This window comes from Diceros bicornis, chromosome 11 (assembly GCF_020826845.1).
Source record: "Diceros bicornis minor isolate mBicDic1 chromosome 11, mDicBic1.mat.cur, whole genome shotgun sequence".
NCBI classification, from domain to species: Eukaryota; Metazoa; Chordata; class Mammalia; order Perissodactyla; family Rhinocerotidae; genus Diceros; species Diceros bicornis.
This window is the reverse complement of record NC_080750.1, coordinates 65,870,901-65,894,020: the sequence shown is the minus strand read 5'-3', so window position 1 is coordinate 65,894,020 and position 23,120 is coordinate 65,870,901. Positions and strand designations below refer to the sequence as shown.

The following is a 23,120-nucleotide window of genomic DNA, read 5'->3' as shown; positions in this document are numbered from 1 at the left end:
GATTAGCACCTGAGGAGGGAGCTCTCACGATTGGGATTACTCCCTATATAGAAGAGACCCCAGAGAGCTCCTTTGCCCCTTCCACCATGTGAGGTTACAGTGAAAAGATGGCCGTTCTCTGAACCAGGAAGTGGGCCCTCACCAGACATCAAATCTGCCCATGCTTTGATCTTGGACTTCCAGCCTCCAGAACTGCGAGAAATAAATTTCTGTTGTTTATAAGCCACACAGTTTATGGTATTTTGTTATAGCTGCCTGAACGGAATAACACAGCCTAGAAGAAAATGGGTCACAGACAAGAGTCTTGGGTACTCAAAACTAAAAAATCATCTGCAAAAAAATGACACTTCTTTAAGCTTCAATGCTTTGGATAATACTTCATAATATTGGCAAAAATGATAGAGAAGTTAGTTAAAATGTTACAAGTGGATTCAAATTTTTGTATATCCAAGGATTCCTTGAAGATTCTTCCTGGGAACTGAGTCTACCACCTCAGCATTCACTATCAGTTGCTTCACAGCGGAACAAAGCTTGCCTTGGTGTCCTGCACCTCAGTGGCAGTCTCAGGACCGCTCCTCTCTCCCCCACCCACTGTGTTTCGTATCTCACAGCGTCTGCTATGGGACACGCCCAGACCCTGCACACTCCAGGGGAACAAGAGGGGAGAGACAGGCAACCTCCAAAATCCTGTTGGGAAGAAAGCCACTCCCAACCTCCCTGCCCTCTTCACCTTATAAGGGTCTTACCTCTTGGATTAGGAAACTTTTTTTGCAGCTGTTGTATTTCCAGCCATTTTTTATCCCAATTTCTGTCATTTTCTCCTGTAGAGAGTGCTTAAAAGCATCTATGTGAGGCATCAAAGCTGAACCAGTGGGCTTTCCAGCTCTACAGGGGAAAGCAACGTAAAATGTTAAGAGACAACGTGGCTACTGTGGGGCTAAAAGAAAGAGGAAACTGGCTGGTATCCTTTTATTCATTTTTAAGAGAAAGGGGATGAGATCTAACAGTTATCAAATTCCTATAATGTGCCAGGCATTGTGCTGTGCCTGGCCCTTGAAATAAAAACCTATGAAATCAGTGCAATGATGCCCATTTTACAGAAAAGAAAACAGGTTCAGAGAAGATTGCTGACGTGTTCAAGGCCACACAGCTAGTAAGTTGCAGAGCCAGGCCTTGGACACTGATCTGTTTAACCTCAAAACTCAGTCTTTCCACTGCCAAGGTGTATCCACTTGGAAGAGTGGGACTTGAACTACATCTTAAAAGATGGGTGAGATTTAGGGAAGTGAAAAGAAGAAGGAGTTATTCCCCATGGGGACAACATAGGGAACATCCCAGGAGTAAGAAGCAGCAGGTTATAGAGAGGACATAGGCTTTAACTCCTAGCTCTCTGCTTATGAGCTGGGTGACACTGGGAAAGCTGTATGACGCCTCTGAAACTCAGTTGGTTCACTTGTAAAAAGACAGAAGCCACTTCAGAGGGTTATTGGGAGGATTCGATGAGATAATGCATGCAAAGAGCTTAGCACAGTTCCTGGTACATCTCAATTGCTCTTTGCAACCCTCCAGGCTGGCTAAAGCAGAGGGCTGACACTGGGCCACAGCGAGGGGCGAGATTGGAAAGGCCACTTGGAAGCAGGTGCAATGTCTTGAATTCCATTCTAAGAAATCTGGAGTTCACTCTACAGACTGTAACAAGGGTGGGGTGGGCGTGGGTGGAATGCCATGATCCTAAATGAGTTTAAAGGAAGATGGGGGTGGGAAGGGAGGCACTGAGTAAGAATCAAGCAAAGGTAGAATGGTTCAAGCAGCAGCAGGTGGTGGACCAGGTGAAATGCCAGAGGCAAAGGAGGGGGACTGGGGATGGGCTGCTGCACCAGGGATGAGGAGATTCTGTTTCTGTTAATGGAGAAAAGGATTGGAGGTCAAGGAAGGAGGGAAGGAGGGGGCACCCTGAAGGTCACACAGCTGGTAAGTGTATGAGCACGTGGTATGTCAAAAACAAACAGCCATCAGCCAGCCACTTCCCCTTCTTGAATTCAGGAAAATTTATGAAGGCTACATGTTTGCTTAACTCCACACTTTCCAACCAAAATACCCTGTCCTGGGCTCAGATCCATAAGAAAATTTATCCCCTACTGCATGTATGAGATATCTGAAAAATAATGGGAATCATAATATTAGTCTGAAAGCAACATTCAGGTCACCATGCGAAATTTTTAAGTAAACCAAACCAAGAAGGCTTTTGTGTTTTGCCAAAGACTAAGCTTTGCTCCTCAAGTTGCAAGCTACTCTTTACACTTCCAGATGCAAAGTACAGATTCTTAAAGATGAGACTCTGGCCCAACGTTCTTCAGATGTTTGTTCACAAAGGAGCAAGATGAAGGATCTTTTACCCAAAAATGCCTCCAAAAACAGGATCGATCTGGTCATAGATGGGCTGAGTGATGGCTTCATTCAGGTCTATTCTTGCGAGAGTCCTGGAGGCATAGATGCCATTTTTCAGGCAAACAGCTTTCAGAGTCTGGTGAAAACCCTGGTTTCCTCTACTCCTCTAGATAATTAAACAAAAAGTTAGTAAGAGTTAGCAGGCATTAACTAGGTCACAGGATCAGAAATGCATTGCCTTTGGCCAAAGGCTATTACTAAGAATCACGGGGAAGAGTAGAGACAACTTGATCTTTCAACATATTATTAAGCCGGACAGAGAGGACAGCAGTCACGACTCAAGTCAGCCGGGTACCCCTGCCCTGGGTTTCCAAAGCACCCGTGCTCACTTTGATCACAAGTCTTCTCATACAGTTTTGTATTTGTCTGTTTACTCATTAGGCTCCTATACTAGACCATCACCTTGTAGAGATCAGGCACAATGTCTTATTCATCTTGATGTCCTCACCATCTGGCAACAACATAAGTAGTGCTTGATAAATACTGTTAAATGAGCAATCATTAAATGAAAATGTGCTATGACCCTACTGTGAGTATATATTTCAGATTTTCCAAGTTGGTCCAAATTTTTATACTTTTTGTTAAATATCTAATGAAATATAATTGATTTGTATATCTTTGTAATATTTTTCCCACAGAAATAAATTAACAAATCAAAGGGAAAACATTATGAAGCTAGAGCTATAAGACACATTGATAAATTTCAGCCAGATAGTGAAACTTAGTAAAGAGAATAAAAGTACATTTGCACTGACCAAAACTTCAGTGGAGGTCTTTGTGATTATCAATCAATGATATATGTTTTAAGGGAATATGTTTCAAGTCAATGCCTGTGTAGCATGATACAAATGGCATCACACCATATATATATATTTTAATATTCTGTTCTTTTCAGTTAATATTATAACAATGAGCATTTCCTCAATTCATTGTAAATACTTTCAAAAAATTATTTCAATAACCACATAATATAATATCATATGGATGTATAATAATTCATTTTACTATTCTCTTATTATTAGACATTCAGGTTATTTTACTATGTTACATAATGATATGCTGTTAGTATATAAAGGTTAGCCCAATTCTGATCACAAAGGAAAGTTGCTTATCAAATAGGAACACCTTGGGTATGTCTGTAGTCACAGAGAAAGAAGCCATTAAAGAGGTGAGAGAGGGGACAATTCAGAGGATGAAGTCCTAGTGAAGGCCTGAAGGCCTCCTTCCTTTCACAAGCAAATGGTCTCACAGGAGTGGTCTCCACCTCATGCCTTCACATCTCAACACCCACTTATTCACATTTTGTGATCTGGGATCTTCCACCATCACATAGAAACAGTTCTCTCCAGGGTCACTTAGTTATCTATTGCTATGAAACAAATTACCCCACATTTAGTGGCTTCAAACAATAATAAACACTCATTATCTCTCACCAGTTCTACGGGTCAGGAAATCGAGTATGGCTTGTTGTTGTCTCACTGTTCACTGGATGGCCGGGCTGGCAGCCAAGGTTAAAAGGCAGATAAGTGCCACCCAGGGAAGAGACCAGTGAACGATTCAAGGTCGCTGAGAACAGACAACATGCACACCAGGCTCAAGCGGTACAGTGTTTACTTATAGGAAGAGGAGGAAAAAGTGTGCACAAGATCCAGCCCCTCGCCGTGCACGGGTCCCCGTGGCCAGCGGATCCACTCCACAGCTGACGCAGGTGACGTGGTGGCTCACATCCCACTTTGTGCTGCAGTAAGAAGGACCCGAGCCCTCCCCCACGGATCTGAAATACAGGAAACTCGGAGCTTGCCTGAGGCCTTTGACACCTGCACTAAGTAGAATAAAAAAGTATACACTGAGCATAAAACAGGGAAAGATACTCCCACACAAGACAATAAGCCCAGCACAGGCTGTGAGGGCTTTTATCTGTTGGTAAGACAGTGTTCCAGGCCCAAGGCCCATTCTTATGTGGCCAAGTAGGGGTCAAAACTGCATGCATGAGATGAACTTTCCCAGCAGCTAGCCAGATCTGGCTCAGGGCTTCTCTGTGAGGTTCCATCAGGTGTTGGTGGGGTTATGGTCACCTGAATGGAGCTGTAGGCTCTGTTTTCAAGGAGGCTCACTACAGGGCTGGCAAGGTGGTGCTGGCTATTGGTGACGGGCCTCGGCTCCTCTCCATGTGGCCTCTCCACACAGCTGCTCCACTTCACATGTGGAGGCTGGCCTCCCCCTGCGTGAGTGATCCAAGAGAGCAACGTGGAAGCTTCAGTGGCCCTTGATGACCTAGTCTCAGAAGCTACACACTGTTCCCTCTGCAGCACTCTACTGGCCCTCATTCAATGAGGGAGAGAATCCACAAGGACACGAATACCAGGAGGTGAAGCTCACTGAGGCCATCCTGGAGGCTGCCTACCACAGTCACCAATGAATACTCTCAATGGCCAAATAGCCTTTTCCTTACGCCAATTCTGCTTGACCTCTCAGGAGTATCTGATAACCTCCTTAACAAACTTTCCTGCCTTGGTTTTCTTATTGGAAAACAAGAAATTAAGCATTACACTAAAAATAAGCACAAGCAAATGAGCATTACACTATTTCCTCCTCCTACTACCTCCCAGACTACTCCTTCTCTGCCCCTCTCCCGGCTCCTCCTTGTTTTTCTTCTCCCTAAATGTGGCCTCTGTTTGAGGTAATGTCATTGTATTGCCCTTCTCTCTACTCCTTCTCAACACCATTCACTCCTATAGATCTGACTATCAATTTCTTGCAGGTGATGATCAAATCTAGACCTCCAGTGCCCCCTCTCTCTAGGGCTTGAGTCCCACATTTCCATCATGCTATTAGATATTCCACCTGGATTAAAAACTAAATACATACTCTCCGATACTGAACACATTACCCCCCCATTCCTTTTTTTAATTTATGAGGTCTCTCTTAGGTGCAGATCTTCCCAGAAGTCTTTGCCTCCTTGCTCTCCCACATCCCCCATACCAGAACTATTGACAATTCTGATTGAAACATCCTTCAAATTTGCTCTCCAAGCCATCTCTTCCTTTCCATTCCATCTGCTATGACCCTAGTTCAGAACCTCACTGTGTCTCACCTAATCTAAGAGACTCTCAATCAGACTCTCTGCCTCCACCTTTTCCCACTCTAGGAGCACATTAAGCTTCCCACAGCATAGCTCTGACGAAGCCATTCTCCTGCTCGAAACTTCACCAAATTCAAACCCTTTGACTTGGTCTAAAGTCCCCAATAAATTGACTGTCTCCAGCCTAATACCCCAGAACCCTGCTGTCTGTACTTTAACGTACAGGTAGACAGACTAACCCACATGCTGGCTCCCAAAAGTGTTTGTCCTTCCTCACCTGGAATGCCTACCCTTCCCCTCCATGCCTCTGCATGTGGAAATACTACTGATCTTTCAGGGCCAGACTCAAATATCACCCTCTGTAGAAGGGTTATTTGGTTGTCCTCTAATATACCCTGTGATTTCTTTCTCAACATCCACTCCTCACTTCTCCTGGCAATTACCAGCTGTCCCTTACCTAGTCCTGTTAGGCCTAAACTATTTGGGACAAGGCATTCTCTTGTTTCAGAGACTGGTTTAGAAATAGGCATGTGACTCATTGAGAGGCACAGAAATACCAAGGAAAGTTTGCTGGGGTTTCTAGGAGGAAGTTTCTTCACTCTTATGAGACACCTCCCAGAAATGACCATCCTCTTCCTCTAGGCCACTGGCTCTCAACCTGGAGCAATTTCGTCACTACTGAAGAGTAGAGGGTGCTACTGGCATCTAGTGGGTGGAGACCAGGGATGCTAAACATCCTACAATTCATAGGACAGCATCTCACAACAATTATCTGGCCCCAAATGTCAATAATGCTGAGGTTGACAAACCCTGCTCTAGAGTTTGCGCTGCAGAGATGTGAGTCCAAGGACAGCTACAGCCATTTTGTCACCACAAGGGAAGCAGCCTGAGAATGAAGCCCATACCTAGAGGAGAGCAAGGGGATTGCAGACACAGAGGGCCAGAGCCACTGCATTATGTTGATCCCCCCAGGCCCACTCTCCTCTGGATCTCAGTCACATGGGCCAATACATTTCCTCATGCTTCAGGCTGCCATGAGTTAGGGACTCTGATTTGCAGCCAAAAGATTCCAACCTGCCACAGCCCACGAGAATGCTCTCCCTCCTCTGAACACTTGGAGAATTTCTGGGCTCTCGTGTGGTCCTCACCACATGCGACCTTTTATTGTTCCATGCTATCTCGTCTCCTCTGCATGGAGACTGTACTTGGGTCTTCTTTCTATTCCCCTAAACCTAATAATAATAACAGTTGACCTTTATTACACTTTCTATGTGCTGAGTGCCTTGGTCAAGTTTGGGGCTATATCTTTACATGCAGTATTTCAACTAATCTTTACAACAACCCTATGACATAAGTACAATTGTCCTCATTTTACAGATGAGGAAACTGAGGCACAAAGGAGCTAAGTAACTTGTCCATGGTCACACAGCTGGTAGATGGGGAAACCGAGACTCAAACCAGAGCCCATGCCCTTCATCAGTGGGATATGCTGTTCCTAGCACCCACGCCTGTAGTCAATAGTCCTTGAAGAAACGAGTGAATGCACCAAACTTCACTACTCTTATGAGGATTTACAAATGTTAAACTATGTAACTGGTTGGTAATTACAAGTATCTACAATAGTTTTCAGAGCACAGTTTGGGAGATGCAACAGGCAAGTGTAGGGGTTGGACGTCCAGGCTCTGAAGCTGGACAGGCCTGGGGTAGATGTGGATCCCATGTGTGGCCATGGACAAGTTATTCAGCCTCTGGGAGGCTATAAAACTAAAATAACAATAAGAGCATTTACTACACAGAATTGTTGTGAGGATTCAATAAGTTAATGCACAGTATCTGGCACCAGAGTAAGCATTTCCTTCACGTTTGCTGAATGAATGAATGACTGAAATCATGCACACATGCTACATTCATGGATACTCAGCCACCGACCAGCTGTGCGGAAGGCACACTAGCTATCATTCTCCTATACCCAAACTCTAACAGTCCTCTCCAGTGACCCCGGATTCATTCCATTTCTTTACTCTCTTAGCTTTTAGTTCTTTTTGCATTTATTCTTTGTCCACACTAGAGGTATCTCCTACTCTCTTTCAGCCTAGTTGCAGCACATACTTACTAATCTAGATATCTAAACAAGCTCTTACAAAAACCACGCAGATAACAACACTCATAAGAGACCATACACTAGAAAGCTGGTATCATCTGTGTGTATGAAAAAGCCGACAAAAAGGTAGAGCTCCATTACACACCACCTTCTCACTGCTAACGTTCCAACTTTCCAACTCCTATTAAAAAGAAACACAACAACACACACTATGCACTACTCTCAGCGCTAGAGACTTCTGTATCGTCCTTGCCACACGAGCAGTGTTTTCCATCACCCCTTCTTCTCAACAGGTGTTATGGACTGAATTGTGTCTCTCCACATTCACAGGTTGAAGCACTGACCCGCAATGTGACTGTATTTGGAGACAGGACCTTTAAGGAGGTAATTAAGGTTAAATGGGGTCACAAGAGTGGGGCCCTAATCCAACAGGACTGGTGTCCCTATGAGAAAAGGAAGAGACACCAGGGATGCGCACACAGAGGAAAGGCCATGTGAAGACACAGTGGGAAGGTGGCCATCTACAAGCCAAGGAGAAACCAGCCTTGCAGCACCTTGATCTTGGACTTCCAGCCTCCAGAATTGTGAGAAATAAATGTCTGTTGTTTAAGCCCCCCAGTCTGTGGTATTTTGTTATAGCAGCCAGAGCAAACTAACACAACAGTCCTCCTTTTTTCACCCCTTAGCCTTAGACAAATACTGCCTTACACTTACATTTTCATCCCTCAGAAACCCGATATAACTAATTAAAATATAAAACAACAATTTGCATGCCAAGTAGAGGTTACAAGATGTTTTCTTATTGTGTAATCTAATTGATACTTACATCAACCCTATAAGATAGGTAGGGCAAGTATTTAGCACCCCCATTCTACAAAAGAAAAATCCACAGGCCTAAATGGGTGTAGGACCTTGCCCAGGGCTATACAATGGACGTTTGGTGGAGCTGCCACTCAAAATAAGACCCTCAGATCCTAAATCCCAGCTGTTTCTACTGAACCATGTACCCTTTCCTGGGTCCTCGCAATGCACAGTTCAACAATTTCCTCTATATGCTTTCCTACAGGCAATCTTCACTCTCTCCTATTCTTTTCTAGCTCTTTCTTTCCTTCAAAAGCAATGGGATCATGAAAAAAGAGCTTGGGGATTAGGTAGACTTCACCAAACATCATGGGTTTTCCCTGGAAAGGGTCACTCACCACCAAGCATGCCCCGAGGATCCGTCGATAGGAAGTCCTGGCATTTCTGACCCCTTCTTGCAGAGGCTGTGCTATGTGGGCAAAGCACTGGTCGATGGCCTTCTCCAGCAGCTGTATCCTCTCCTCCACAAATCTCCGCAGGCTACTCACATGCAAGTATTCATTCTAGGGACAAGGGCCAGAAGGAGCGTGAGGCCACCCCCTCCCTAAAGGCACTTTCTCCTCACTTGGCTTCCTTTAAGCTTGCCCACCAACACAAGATTTAGCTTGAGCTAAGCTCCCATGGTTGACTTCTCCTTAACATCCCAAAAAGGCACCCCTTGGTGCACAGACCTCCTTAAGTTTTATGGGATTGAAGAACAGAACAAATATATGCCTCCTGCAACTTATTTCAGGTGTATAATCCATAAGGCTATTTGGAGGAGTAACCATCCAAATAAAAACTCAGTTGTTATTAAAACAGATTTTTCCAACGACATCAGATTCGACAAACATTTAACAGCTTTGACTGTGCACAAGGCAGATTTCGAGGATAGTGTTTCCCAAACTTTAATGTCCATGCAAATCACTGGGAGAGTTTGTTCAAATCTGAGGGCCTGGGATTCTACATTTCTAGCCCCAGGTGATGCTGATCTTCTGGGCCCTGGATCACACTTTGAATAGCAAAGCTACAGGACCACAAAAAGAAAGATTTGGCCCCTTCTTCAAAGAATACAGGGAGGAAAATATCTATTTAAATAATATAAGGGGGTGACCACCAGTGGCAGCCTGGACCTCCAGGTTCCAAACTGGGAATTTGTGTCTGTTCCCTGTGTGAGAACCTTGGGGGACCACACAGTGCCTGTCTGAAGCAGATGGAAGCCACACACCTTAGCTCAGCACTTAAGGCCCTTGGTAGCCAGGACTCAACCAACTTCTCCAGCACCACAGCTCTGTTTGCCCGAAATGTCCTCCCACGCAGCTGCCCTGAACTTGCTACCATTCCTCAAATGTGTCATCCCTTTTGTGACTCCATGCAGCTGCACAAGCTGTTCCCAACTTCCCATCCTTCCAGACAAAGCTCAAAAGTCACTTCCCATGTGACGCTTTCCCAGACTCTCCAGGGCAGAGTTGGGCTCTCTTTCCTGCGTTCCTGTTGCATTTTGTACACCCCTGTGCACAGCATTCCTCCTGCTCTGCTATGTCTCTGTCATTCCACATCTCCTTCCCTGGACTAGGAACTTGCTGAAGGGACAGACTGTGTTATTCCTGTTTGTTTCTTCTGAGGCATGGCACAGAGAGTGCAGTCCATAAACATTTGTGGAGTGAATGAGTGGCATGGAGCAACTGCTAGATAATGTAGGTTTTTAAGTTCTAGTCCAAATTTGATGACAGAAATAGCTCTCAAATTGATGTGTGACCTTATATAGATGACAGCTTCTCTGGGTCTCAATTGCACCATCTTTGAAGTAAGTGAATGGGACTGAATGATCCTGAAAACAGCCTCAAACTCCCACACTCTGAATCTTAGAGTTGACGAGTTTTAGAGTTTGTGGAGACTATTCAGCCTTAGGAACACCCTTGGGATTTTCATAGTTTTCACTATTAAGAATTCCGGGGGCCAGCTCCATGGCGTAGTGGTTAAGTGCGCGCGTCCTGCTGCTGGCGGCCCAGGTTCAGATCCCAGGCGCACACCGACACACCGCTTGTCAGGCCATGCTGTGGTGGCGTCCCACATAAAGTGGAGGAAGATAGGCACGGATGTCAGCTCAGGGCCAGTCTTCCTTGGCAAAAAGAGGATGATTGGCATGGATGTTAGCTCAGGGCTGATCTTCCTCACAAAAAAGAAAAAAAAAATTAAGGACGAGATCCCTGTTCATTTAAAGTCACTAACTATCCAAACTCTAAATTTTTTGGTTTGAGTCACAATCTTAAAAAATGATCAATCACACACATTTTTAGGTTTGATTTTTCCAGAATGCAAAGGAACTGACAAAACTTTTGCCTTCCAACTTTCTATCAAAGAACTAAGACTGAGACCAATATCTAAGGCCAAGGAATTTTGAGGAAAGCTGCTGGCAACTCCCTCTAATAGGCTAGCACAGAAGTGCCAACCAGCCCCCTTCTCTGTGTTTTCTGTCGCCTGGAGTCTGGCTGCAAGGATGGGACTGAGCCCCCACACAGGCTGTACCTCCGCATCAGCAGAGGAGAGCATGTGGGGCAGGCATTCTAAGTTTGATTGCAAAATGCTTTGTCCTTGTGTTTGTAAAATAAACCAAATACACACAGCACCACGTCTGATTCATTTTCCATAAGCACTTCCAAAAGCAATCTTTTGCTGGGCAGAGAGGCAACTTTCAACCTTAAGAACTTTTTCGGCAAGTTAGAAGGTCAAACCCTTCCCCAGTATTTCAGAGGACAAAAGTCAAATTAGAAAATCTTAGATTTCAGGAGAGTTTTTTTTTTTTTTCTTACAGAACTAGACCAAAACAAGGCATAAGAAATATGATGAAAAGGACAGTGAATTTCACTCCATATGTCACTTTTACACAGAATTTCTTAAATGTGAACATTTGACCAAAACTGCATAGACCATCTACATTTGGCATTGCTTCCTTTTCACATGGAAGTCAGGTCCCACTGTCTGCCTCTCCTTGCCACTGGCTACCCCAGGTTCACTTTCCCACATTCTCAGGACCAGCCCGTTGAACTCTCATAGGGCCCTACTGGTGCACTTTCACTTTCTCTGCCCCTTCCCTGTTCTGCATAACAAGAAGTCAGACTTAGTTGTGCAAATCTGATGGGTGAAAGAAAGTGCGGAAATAAATAAACACCAACCAAATGAGAATACACAAAGCCTATTTATTCAGAGCTTGCTATAGCAAGGGAGTCAGCTACCATCACTTGCGTTTGGCAAAGACTCAAAGGCAGGCCGAGGGGTGGGTAGGCTTCACATATGCCCTGATGGGAGGCCACTGGCACAGGGAAGCCGCAGGAGAGCTAACTAAAAGTGGGGATCCTCTGTGATTCATTAGGATGCATATTTGGCTCTCTCTAGTTGGTCCTAAGTTGGAAGCAGGGATAAAGATTAGGGAAGCTGTCAGTCATTAACCAAGGTCTGGCCATTTGGGGCCAATCGTTACAGAGTTTAGCTTCTTGGATTGTTATTAGACTTAGCAGTCTGCCTTTCCATAAGTCTAACTGACAGCAGGCTGGCTTCCTGAGCTCTTATTGCACATAAGGGGCTGGTTTCCTAGGCAGGTTGCTGCAGGCTGTGGATCAGAGTTCTGTTTTTATATACGATTGTCCGTTATATATTCAGTCCCTCACAAGGAAGCAATGCAGTTGGTAATTGATTCCAGCAACAGAGTTTTCTCCAAAACTACCCCAAGCCTCTAATTTAGCAGCTTATACCTCTTATTTTAGGGTAAAAAAAAAAATCACCCATCAAAGGGATAAATTTGCCCACTACTATGAGAAAAGTAATTTTTAAGTGATCATTCAGAAGGCCTGCATTCTAGACTGTGAAGATAAATATCTAAACTCTTTGCTCAAAGTCCCTCCTAGTTTCTTTCCTCTTACGTTATTTCCCTATGCTGCTCTGAGTGTGAGATCCTGACAGCACCAGGGCATGAAGGAAATCCACAGAAAGACGAAACTTTTTTGGACTGTACACATAAACACGTCTCCGGAGGATAACCAAGAATCGTCTGTATTCCACTAGAAAGAAGTAAACAAACCACTCCTGCCATCACTTAAACACATTCCATCTTATTCAAGTCTCAGGAGAGGTGAAAGTAGCCACTATTTTTACATTTTCCCCTCAGCCTATCTATCCCAGGTAAAATATTCTTTTTTTTTTTTTTTAATCAAATGTCACAATTTTAAACCTCTAATTATCCTTTTGTCCTCTTTAGATTCTCTGAGGTTAGCATCTTTCTTTGATACGGAAAGAAAAAATACTGTAAGTTAATTTTCTGACTTGGTAAAAGGGAGTGTTCTGCCCAGGCTGGGAGGCAGAGCACATACAGACAGTGTCTTCCATACCGGCAGGTTTTCCGTGCAGCTGAAACTGTCTGTGAGGAGCAACAGGCCAAAGGCTTCAGTAACATACTTGGTCACCATCCTCCTCTTCTTGTCCAAGAGCCTTTTCCTGATATATTCTCTTAACTTGGGGATTTCTGGAATTCACAGGCAGCACAACCAATTTTAGAGTTCAAAATAAATAGAATTCATAAAAATTAGCAAATCAGGATGGCAGTCTGAATTAACTACAGTTGAGATGCTATGTGTGCCGGGTGCCCACTAAACCAACCTTTCCGGGGACATTTTTCCCAGCTCTAGGATCAACAGTAATGAACGGTAGATCAGCAATGATGAATATTAATTTTATTTAGCAGTATAAAACAAACTACATAGAAAAGTGCAGGCTGGTTAAAAAAATTGGCACTTCCCTTTGGATTGGTACTTACCTGAATAGTGGAACTGAAGGTGCTCACATTTCTAGAGTCTCAGCTCTTCAGTCTCCCTGGATTTTTCTATGTCAAATAACCCTTAATATCAAAATAGCTCATGCTTGATGTAGAAAGGGATAAGAACCTCTGACGAGTGGGATTCCAGATTAGAAACTTAAATTAGCCCTAACCCTTTGTTAGTCAGAAGAAACAGATGCCACCCTACTTATTTCCCATTATTGCTGTAAGTGGAAATTTTTCTATATTATTCCCTGCATATGCTATGCTGATTATTTCTTTTGTATCCTTGTTCAAGCAGTTCCTCCATTTCTGGAAACATTTCACACCTTCTGCTCCTTAATCTCCACTCACACTCATCCACGTCTAGTGAAATGCATGCACATTTTAAGCCATTTCAAGCTCAGATCCTGCCTCCTCACCAGTTTTCACCGAGTCCTCTAGTCACACAGATCTCTGCGCTCTCTGACCTTCTGTTGTACTTATGGCACCATTTAACTTAGCCTGTTTTTCACTTTGATTTTTGCACATTTAGCTACTCATGTAGGTTTTAAGTTCTATGAAGAAAGGGGCCACGTCTTCTACCTTTTCCTCCTCATGGACAAAGCACACAATAGATATACAGTAAGTACTTCTAATACCCATAGCTGGGTGAGTGAGGAATCTCAAGCCAAATACTAAAGAAATGAAAACCTGATCACTGACTTTCACCAACTCATGGTAAGATTTAGAGCAGAAAGGAATTGTGGTCTCAGGTACTACAACAACACAGAGAGAAAAACAAATATATTTGCTAATAGTTATAGAAACTGTGGTAAGCTAGAAGTATGGCACAGAACATTCTAGAGCAGAAAATTCAGAGCGCCAAGCTTAATCTTGAGAATTTTAGTCATTGAGATAAAAAAAATGTAAATTACCAGTTTCCTCCTCAGTGAGCAGAGCCTGCTGCCAGTACTCCTGGGCGCTGACCGTGTACACCAGATCTGAGGTATCCAGAACCTTGGAGTCGGCCGGCAGTTTTCTCTGCAGTGAAGGAGGCACACAGGGAACAGAACAACTCAAACATGGCAAAGGAAACAATGCAAGGCCCCACAAGAGCCTTCAGCAAACGTCAGCTCATTCACGTTCAGTTCTGCGAGAACTCCATAAGAACAGACAACATTCTGTATGTCAGATGTTCCCATCTGTTCCTGCCTCACAAGATCAGAAGTTGTGAGGAAACTGCCGCATAGATACCGTTCTCTTGGGAGTTAAAAATATCAGTTCTATGGGCCAGCCCGGTGGCGCAAGCAGTTAAATGCGTGCGCTCCGCTGTGGCGGCCCAGGGTTCGCTGGTTCGGATCCCAGGCGCACACTGACGCACCACTTGCCAAGCCATGGGCGACGTCCCATATAAAGTGGAGGAAGATGGGCATGGATGTTAGCCCAGGGCCAGTCTTCCTCAGCAAAAAGAGGAAGATTGGCAGATGTTAGCTCAGGGCCGATCCTCCTTAAAAAAATATATATATATATCAGTTCCAGAAGGAAATATGTAGAGAAAATAGTTCAAAAGTGTATTTAAATGTTCAGAGAGGGAAAAGTACCAGGACCGTTTTTGGAAAAAGAAGCACAACTCTGGCAAAGGCAGTGAAGGGCTGTAGCCAGCTCGTACAGCTCCTGTGAGTCGACTGCACGCAGCTCTTCCCAGCTCTGCCTGCGGTGACATCACATTGGTAGCTTGAAATTGGCAATGGTGGGAGTATTTATACCACGAGAATCTGCAAATGCTACAAATCAGGGCTTTTTCTTTTTTTTTTTAAACAGCTGATTGTTCAACATTTACCAGCACAACACAACAGACCACTGGGCAAAGGTCCCATGAAAGTTTCTCAGCTGGGTAGTTAATGAGCAATCATACACATTTAAAGGCAGAGTAATGTTTAAGCAAATGATAGTTTTAAATGTCAAAGAATTAAGAATCATGTGAGAAAACCTTTTTTTATGATTAGAAAAACATCACAGAGAAGTCACACTAGAACTATACATAAATATTGTTCCATAATCTTTCATTCTTTTCACTTAAAAGAGAAAAACCATAAAGCATGTGCATGTGTATGCACAGGTATTTTGGCGCGAAGAAAACAGTAAAGAGTTGTCAATTTCTTTCTGATGCAAAGGTATAAAAGCGCTGAGTGAGTAGTCCACTGGAAGAGGGGAGAGGCCACCCCTCCGACAAGTTGTAAACCCAGGTAGTTAAAGCTGGAATGGAGATGCCTGAGCAGCTTCCAGAAGCCCCACAAACTAGAGTCAAGGCTGAAACTGTATAAAGGATCTGCCAAGATTAACTTTTTTTTTCTTCTGATAGTGTTTTGACTCTAGGAAAAAAGTTTAGGGAAAGCTGAAACTATTTTCTACTAGGAGATAAACCTAACGCGGAATTAAATTTAAGTAGAGCTTTAAAACAGTTAAAAGAAAGGAGTATGCCTAGCTGTGTCTAGATGTTTGCATTATTTAAAATCTTGTTTTAAATTTTGTATATCTTTTCTAAAATTATTGAAAATTAGTTAACACATTGTTATTATAGTACAAAGAAATATTTTTATAGTGTCAATGAAGTGACTACAGTATGCTGGTTCCATATTAACATAAAAAAGAAATAGAAACAGTTATAGCTGGAAGGTAGGATCCAAAAGGTAAGCAGATACTCATTAAATTATCCCATAGAAAGATTAGTCACTGTTATAATTTGCACACATGGTTTGTTATGACAGTGTATAACACAATATGTTAAAGTTTGTAAGAAGTTATCGCATATGAGAGAGGAGAAAACCTGAAAGTTCACGATAGAAGGGATACTAGTTGGAAGCAGAATATAGTAAAGTTGGAGTTACACTGAAATCAGTAATACAAATCATGGCCTCATTTTTTTAAAAATCTGTCTTCTCTAGCGTTGTCATTAAAATGATTCTGCCGTGATATCATTCTGCCCACTTCTTTTACCTGGATGAAATAATTTGATATGTACCCCTAGCATCCTAAATTTTATTTCTAATATTATTCTCTGCTAAAAGAAACCCAAGTTTCTTTGAGAGTAGTAGGTCCATGTCGTGGGGCAGGGAAAAATGAAATGGCCCTGAGTATCTTGTTGTTGCCAGAGAGCAAAAATGTGTTTTAAAATGTCTGGGTACTGCTAAAAGAAACCAGCTTAAATTAAGGGCTCCTAGACTAAGATGAGAACTTGAACATCAAAAAGAACACAATAGGGGCCGGCCCGGTGGCGCAAGCGGTTAAGTGCGCGCGCTCCGCTGCGGCGGCCCGGGGTTCGCTGGTTCGGATCCCGGGCGCGCACCGACGCACTGCTTGGTAAGCCATGCTGTGGCGGCGTCCCATATAAAGTGGAGGAAGATAGGCACAGATGTTAGCCCAGGGCCGTCTTCCTCAGCAAAAAAAAAAAAAAAAAAAAGAGGAGGATTGGCGGATGTTAGCTCAGGGCTGATCTCCTCACAAAAAAAAAAAAAAAAAAAAAAAAGAACACAATAGTTCTGTGAAAAGCCATGAGTTCACTACGATCCTCAAACTGAGCAAAATAAGGTACTGAGAAATAATAAGAAATATATACACATATTTGTCTCTGCCCCAGTTCCTGACACAGGGCTCCTAAACCCCTTATAAAAGGGGTGCTAGGAGAATCTTTTGTTCTAACATTTAGTCTTTGACCCCAATTCCCAGCACAGAGCTCCTAAAACCATTGTATTTCCTAAGTGATAAGAACACTAGGAGCTTCTTTTGTTCTAATATTTGATCTTTGACCCTGGTACCTGACATAGGGTTCCTAAATCCCTTGGAATTTCCTGGATGATAGGAGTGTCTTTTTTTCCTAATGAGGTGACTCTGGATGGGCTCCTGGATCAGGGCTGGTCACCAGAAAGACCAAGCCATTAGAAGCTTGGAATTTTCAGCCCCATACCCCATTCTCCAGAGAGGGGAGACGGGCTGGAAATGGAGTTAATAATTGATCATGCCTACATGAGGAAGCCTCCACAAAAATCCCAACAGTATGGGGTTCAGAGAGCTTCCAGGTTGGTGAACACATCCACATACCAGGAGGGTGATGCACTCCAACACCACAGGGACAGAAGCTCGTGCACTCAGAACCCTCCCAGACCTCACCCTGTGTATCTCTCCATCTGGCTGTTCATCTGCATTCTCTATCATATCCTTTATTATATAATAAACTGCTAAACATAAGTAATTGTTTTGCTGAGTTCTGTGAGCAGTTCTAGCAAATAACAGAACCCAAGTGGAAGGAGGTCATGGGGACCTCCGATTTGTAGCCAAGTCAGACAGAAGTTGTGGGTAACCTGGGGACCTACTACTTGCAATTGGGATCTTAAGTAGGGGGCAGTCTCATGGGACTGAGTCCTTAACCTGTGGGATCTGATGCTATCTCCAGGTAGACAGTGCCTCATTGAGTTAAACTGTAGGACACGCAGCTGGTGTCACAGAGAATTGCTTGGTGTGAGAAAACCCCCACACATCTGGTATCAGAAGTGTTGTGAGTGTGGTAGTAGTGCGAGAGTAAAGGAGGGACACACAGGAGGAGGAGTGTAGGTTTTCTTACAGGTGTGCTAAAGCACAGGTAAAAGGCTGTATAATAACCAGCTCAAACAACATGCCAGAGAGCATCAGAACCCAGCTCTTTCACCTCCCACACACAATCAATCATCCAGACCTGTGGATCTGAACTCCCTAATATCTCCTGAATGCATGTCCTCTCCTCTATTCCTATAGTGACTGCATAATTCAGGCTCTTATCACTTCCACCTAGATTACAGAAAAAGCCTCTCAACATCTAATCTTCACTTGCCCCTCCCCCCACCATCCATTCTCCACACAGCTGAGAAAATAATCTTTCTAAAATGCATAGTATTTCCAAACTGAGACCTATAAATGTAGTCTCAGGGTCTGTAAATTTTATTACAATATTTTTTCTTAATTTTCATTTTTATAATTAAAAAATATATAGACATCTATATGAATGATTACCTTATAATCAACTTCTGCCTCATATTTTCTATTACTAACATTAAATTTGCTCCAATGAAGGCATGCAGTACAAGTAAAAGTTTCACAATAATTTAAGCTGAAATAAAGTGGTTGGAGAATTAAGGTATCACCTAGCCATCAGAGATGTAGGTACGCAGACTTCAAAAGAACTTGTACCACAACAGTCAGAACCATAGCCACCCTGCAAGCTGACATATCCTGGCCAGACCCTATCTCGTACACACCAATTTACCACATTTATTAGCAATAAATATAGTTGTGAATTGTGTTTTGAAGTATTTTATGTTTCTGCTTCCAGAAACAACACGATTAGGTACTCATAGAGCATATTTCTTTAATGCCAACAAGAACAATTAAAGAGAATAAGACCAGCTTAACTGAGTTATCGCCTCATTAAAACCAGCATTCAAGAATGGCTTGGTAAAAGACTTTGGCTTAAGTATGAGATCTGATTATTCTGAATTAGAAACAAAAGCTTTGAAATTTTCAATTCCACATTGTATATCAGACATTTTCTGCATCAATATAACTGAAGTCAAAATACAGGAAGCAATTAAATATAGAACTGGACATAAGGCCACATGTTTTTACTATTAAATCCAGCATTGAAGATTTGGTTTCAGCAAAACCATATCACCTATTGCATTATACTAACTATGATATAACACTTATGTTTTTTTTAATATTTTATCTTAAAATTGGTTTCAGTTTTACAGCTATATAAGACTATTGTAGTAAGGAATTTTATGTTGCACACATTTTAGTGACAGAATAATAAAAATAATTTAAGAAAACACCAAGATTCCCACAGAACAATTACTCAAGCTTGAAAAATAAAGCTTAGGCCTTATCTCCCAACACCCCTGCATACACCCTTTGCTGGGCCATTCAAAACTACTGGCATGTAGTTTACCAAAGATAGCAGGCTTTTGCAATCATGTTCTTTCCTCCGTCTCAAATGCCCTTCCTCCTACTTCTTCATCTTATTCAAGACTACTGGTTCTTCACAATTCTACTCAAGGTGAGGAGTCTTCCCTGAACCTCTCCCCAACACCGCCTCCCTGACTGCCAGTGTGACTTGGGCATCCTTCTTCGGTGTTCCCCCAGCACCCGATGCATTCCTCTAGTGAAGCACACCTTAAACTGTATGTGGATCCCTGATTTTAACTGTACATATGTCTCAGCAGACCATATGCCCATTCAATCCTTCTAACAATCACAGGAGATAGATGCTATTACTTCCCCATTTTACAGGTGAGAAAATGGAGGCTCAGAGAGGTACAGTCATTTGCCTAAGGTCACAAAGTTATTAATCAATAGGACTAAGTTAAGTAAAAACTGTCTACTCCAAATCTTTTGCCCTTGCTACTATGCAAGACCAAATAAACCTTTTTTTCTCAATATCTTTTGCTGAAAAGCAAAAGAATACATAGAGAAATCTGTTAACTCACCTTTAGTTTTTCCTTGAGAATTGTATTCCTCTGTAGTTTTATCATTTCATTTCTTTCTAAAACAGCCTCTCGCTGACTTTGAATAGCTTGCTAGATTGTGAAAAGAAATAAAAGCACAGCAAAGAGTCCAGGGTTACCAAGAGTGATGATGAAGTGATAAGACACATTTTTTCGGTCTTCATTTGGCCCAGACAAATGTGAATGTATTTGAATTATATAATATTAATTATAAAAAGTATTATTTAAAAATAACTAGTCCATGCATATGTCCAAACTCAAGATGTTTACATTAAATGTGTACAATTTTTTTGTATATCAATTATATCTCAATAGAGCTTAAAAAATAAAAAAATGAAAATAACTAGTCCATACTTACAGTTCTCACTTTTCTTTCCCTGAAATGAAAAATGTACAATGTTAAGTAAAATGTTACTTAACTCATTATGTGTCCTGGTAGTCTTTCAACTTTCCCTGAAAGCAGCGTATACTGTACTGTCATGCCTTTATGCCTTTGCATAAGCTCTTTCTTTGGTCCAAATGCTCTCTCTTCTGATCCACCTCCAGTGTCCATTTGAACAAAGTGTCTTTATTTCTCAATATTTTGTCGTCAGTGGAATTTTCTGTGACCTCACCCCCTGGCCCAGTCAAAATGCAACCCCCCTCTCTGGGTCCTATAGCACTTTGCTTGTCTCTCTCATATAACTTTTAACCCTCTTTTAAAACAGTGACCTCAGCCACTAGGCAGTATGCCCTCTGAATCTACAGCCCCCACCACCGTGTTCAATAAACTTTTAATAAGTTCGATTGCATTATGTTTAGTTTCAGAGTTGGCATTGGAAAGGGGGAGCTTGAGATACTAGTCTGCGGTAGGGGTTGGAGTGAAGGGAATCTGTAGGAAAAAAAAAAAATATGAAGCTGAAATTCTAACCTAGACTAGGGAAGCAAGAAGTTAGGGGGAAAAGCCTTAGCCTATTTCTTCACCCCAGAAGTTTTCTCTGCTTAGTGAATTCCTGGAGCCAGCAGACTCAAGTTTCAGTGGGAGTGGGGGAAATGGCAGAAGTGACAGGTGAAGAAGCTCTGGTCAGAGCAACAACAGTGTTACATCCCATGACCATACACACTGTGTACCCAGGACAGACCAGTTTATACCTGCTGCTCCTCTGTAAGGGTTAATAACACCCCATTTCACTTTCAAAGTCCCAATATGGAAGATATGCTATAGTCCTCCCAGTTACGGGGGTATTGGAGGTCTACAGGGAAATCAACATCTATTAACATCTATTAAGCTCTAAATGCTTACCTTTCATTATTTTTTGTTAGACTCTGACTCCGTAAGAATGCTTTTACTTTTAGCCAAAGTTCTAAAACTTTGAGAACCTTGCTCCAAATGGGTTTAAAAGCTTAGGAGTAGACAAACCTGAAACAGAATCTGACACTTCAAAGCTATATGGTGCCCGACAGGATCACAGCCAGTGCCTGCCAGCTGTGGGGCATCTAGGCTTTCCACATCTGTGGGGGTGGGTGGGCCCACCACACCGCACAACTCCAGGAGGTGCTCTTTGCCTTTCACACACGTGAGTGGCACCCCTGGAGCTGTGCAGAGGGCAGCCTGTAGGGTGTGAAGCAGCTACTCTGCAAGAGAGGCCACACGGTTCAGATTCCCAAGACAATCTACCCAAGCGTCCTGATGTCCCAGGAAGTCACCCAGACTCCTCTTTCATCCCCAACAGTTACTTTCCTAAGTTCACAATGCCCATGAGTCACAGCTCTGTCTTTAAGGTAGTGAGACCCATGGAGGAAAGCCCACATCCCGGCAAGCCCAGCACGGTACCTTAGATATTCCGGCAAGTGGAGTTTGTCGGTCTTGGTGACCACCAGGGCAACGTCCCTGCAGAAACCCCTCTGGCAGGCTTTGATGCTCTCATTCAGAAGGTTTTCATGGACTCTCCCTCCAGAAACTCTTTCAATGTCACTAATCACCCAGATCACTGAGCATTTATCAATGGTCTGTGAAACACGACCACAATGTTTCAGAACATAAATGGTGTCTCAATTGTAGAGGACATGATTCCTTAATCTATCACTTATGTCCTCCATGCTCTGCCCTCCAGCACTCCAGTCCCACCTCTCACCACTCCCCACCACACTCTCTATGCACCAGCCCTACTCAGCTGCTTACAGTTTCTCAGACGTAAGTTTCTCTTGCTCTTTTATCTCTCAGGGCCTTTGCACTTGCTGCAACCTCTGCTTGACCTCCATTTGCCTTTTGAGATGCTGCTAAGGGCCACCTGAGGACAGGTGGGCCGCCTCTCCTCCACATCCTACAGCACCTAGATTTATCTGCCATAGTACCAGTCAGACAGAGTTATTGTGCAGGGTAGGCACTCTGCATCCCCCTCCCCCCCACATTGTGAGGTACCAGATGGGAAGGGGCTGCATCTTTCAGCTTGGAATCCTTATCACCTCAAGCACAGTGCTTGGCCCATACTAGAGGCTTCATAGATGTTCGTGGCATAGTGATTGAAAGAATTCAAGAAATCAGACCTCTAGTCCCAGATCCATCAGCGGCTTGCTTTACCTCAGTTGTCTTCTGGGGAAAATTATTGTTTCTCCAGAAAGAGTTCTGGTCATGCACCTACCCCAAAGCTATCACCACAAGGCATCATTTTCATGTTTGCCTGCCCCTGCATATTCAGCACACTGCCACATGCGGCAGCAGGGAGCCAGAAACCATATGATTCAAGTTGCAAAGGTCAGTGAAAATGAAATTACAATTTATGATTAATATCATAAGTATTGCTTTAATATGTAACTTTAATGTGACAAGTAATCATATGTTGCCTTGTGACATTTCTCTTACTGTATTGTTTCACTTGTCTTATGTCTCCATATAAATGAAAAGCTGGTCCAACCCAGGGATTGAGTTTATTTGTGGTTCCTCAGAAAAGCACTTTGCACATAAAAGTGTGACAGTTTGTGACTTAATAATTAAATCATTACTTTACTTTATACCAATGGATCTTAACTAGTGGCGATTTTGTACCCGAGGACATTTGGCAATGTCTGGAGACATTTTTAATTGTTATGAGTCGGGGGGGCACATTAGTGGGTAGAGGCCAAGGATGCTGCTAAACGTCCTATAATGCCCAGGTCAGCACCCCACCCCAACAAAGAATTATCTGGCCCAAAATGTCAACAGTGCTGAGGCTGAGAAACCTTGTCCTAGAGCAGTGGGTTTCAAACTTGTTTTTAGCAGTGGAGCCTTTTTCAAATGAAATCTTGGAAAGAATTCCAATTGTCAACCTTGATTTTTAAACACAGAACTGTTTTAATTGAATTGGG

The 23,120-nt window shown here is 42.9% G+C and overlaps 1 protein-coding gene across 6 annotated transcripts in view; it reads right to left on the bottom strand.

Annotated features, from left to right (window-relative positions):
• Positions 1-23,120, bottom strand: part of NUGGC (nuclear GTPase, germinal center associated) — a 55,247-nt gene that overhangs the window by 7,641 nt on the left and 24,486 nt on the right. For all 6 annotated transcript variants that reach the window (XM_058550441.1, XM_058550442.1, XM_058550437.1 and 3 more), the window contains 8 exons: positions 21,610-21,785; positions 20,155-20,173; positions 19,779-19,868; positions 14,199-14,304; positions 12,857-12,990; positions 8,831-8,995; positions 2,397-2,554; positions 747-885 (listed from right to left, as the gene is read on the bottom strand). In XM_058550441.1, the coding sequence (XP_058406424.1) occupies positions 747-885; positions 2,397-2,554; positions 8,831-8,995; positions 12,857-12,990; positions 14,199-14,304; positions 19,779-19,868; positions 20,155-20,173; positions 21,610-21,785 (987 nt within the window). The remainder of the gene's footprint in view (positions 1-746; positions 886-2,396; positions 2,555-8,830; positions 8,996-12,856; positions 12,991-14,198; positions 14,305-19,778; positions 19,869-20,154; positions 20,174-21,609; positions 21,786-23,120) is intronic.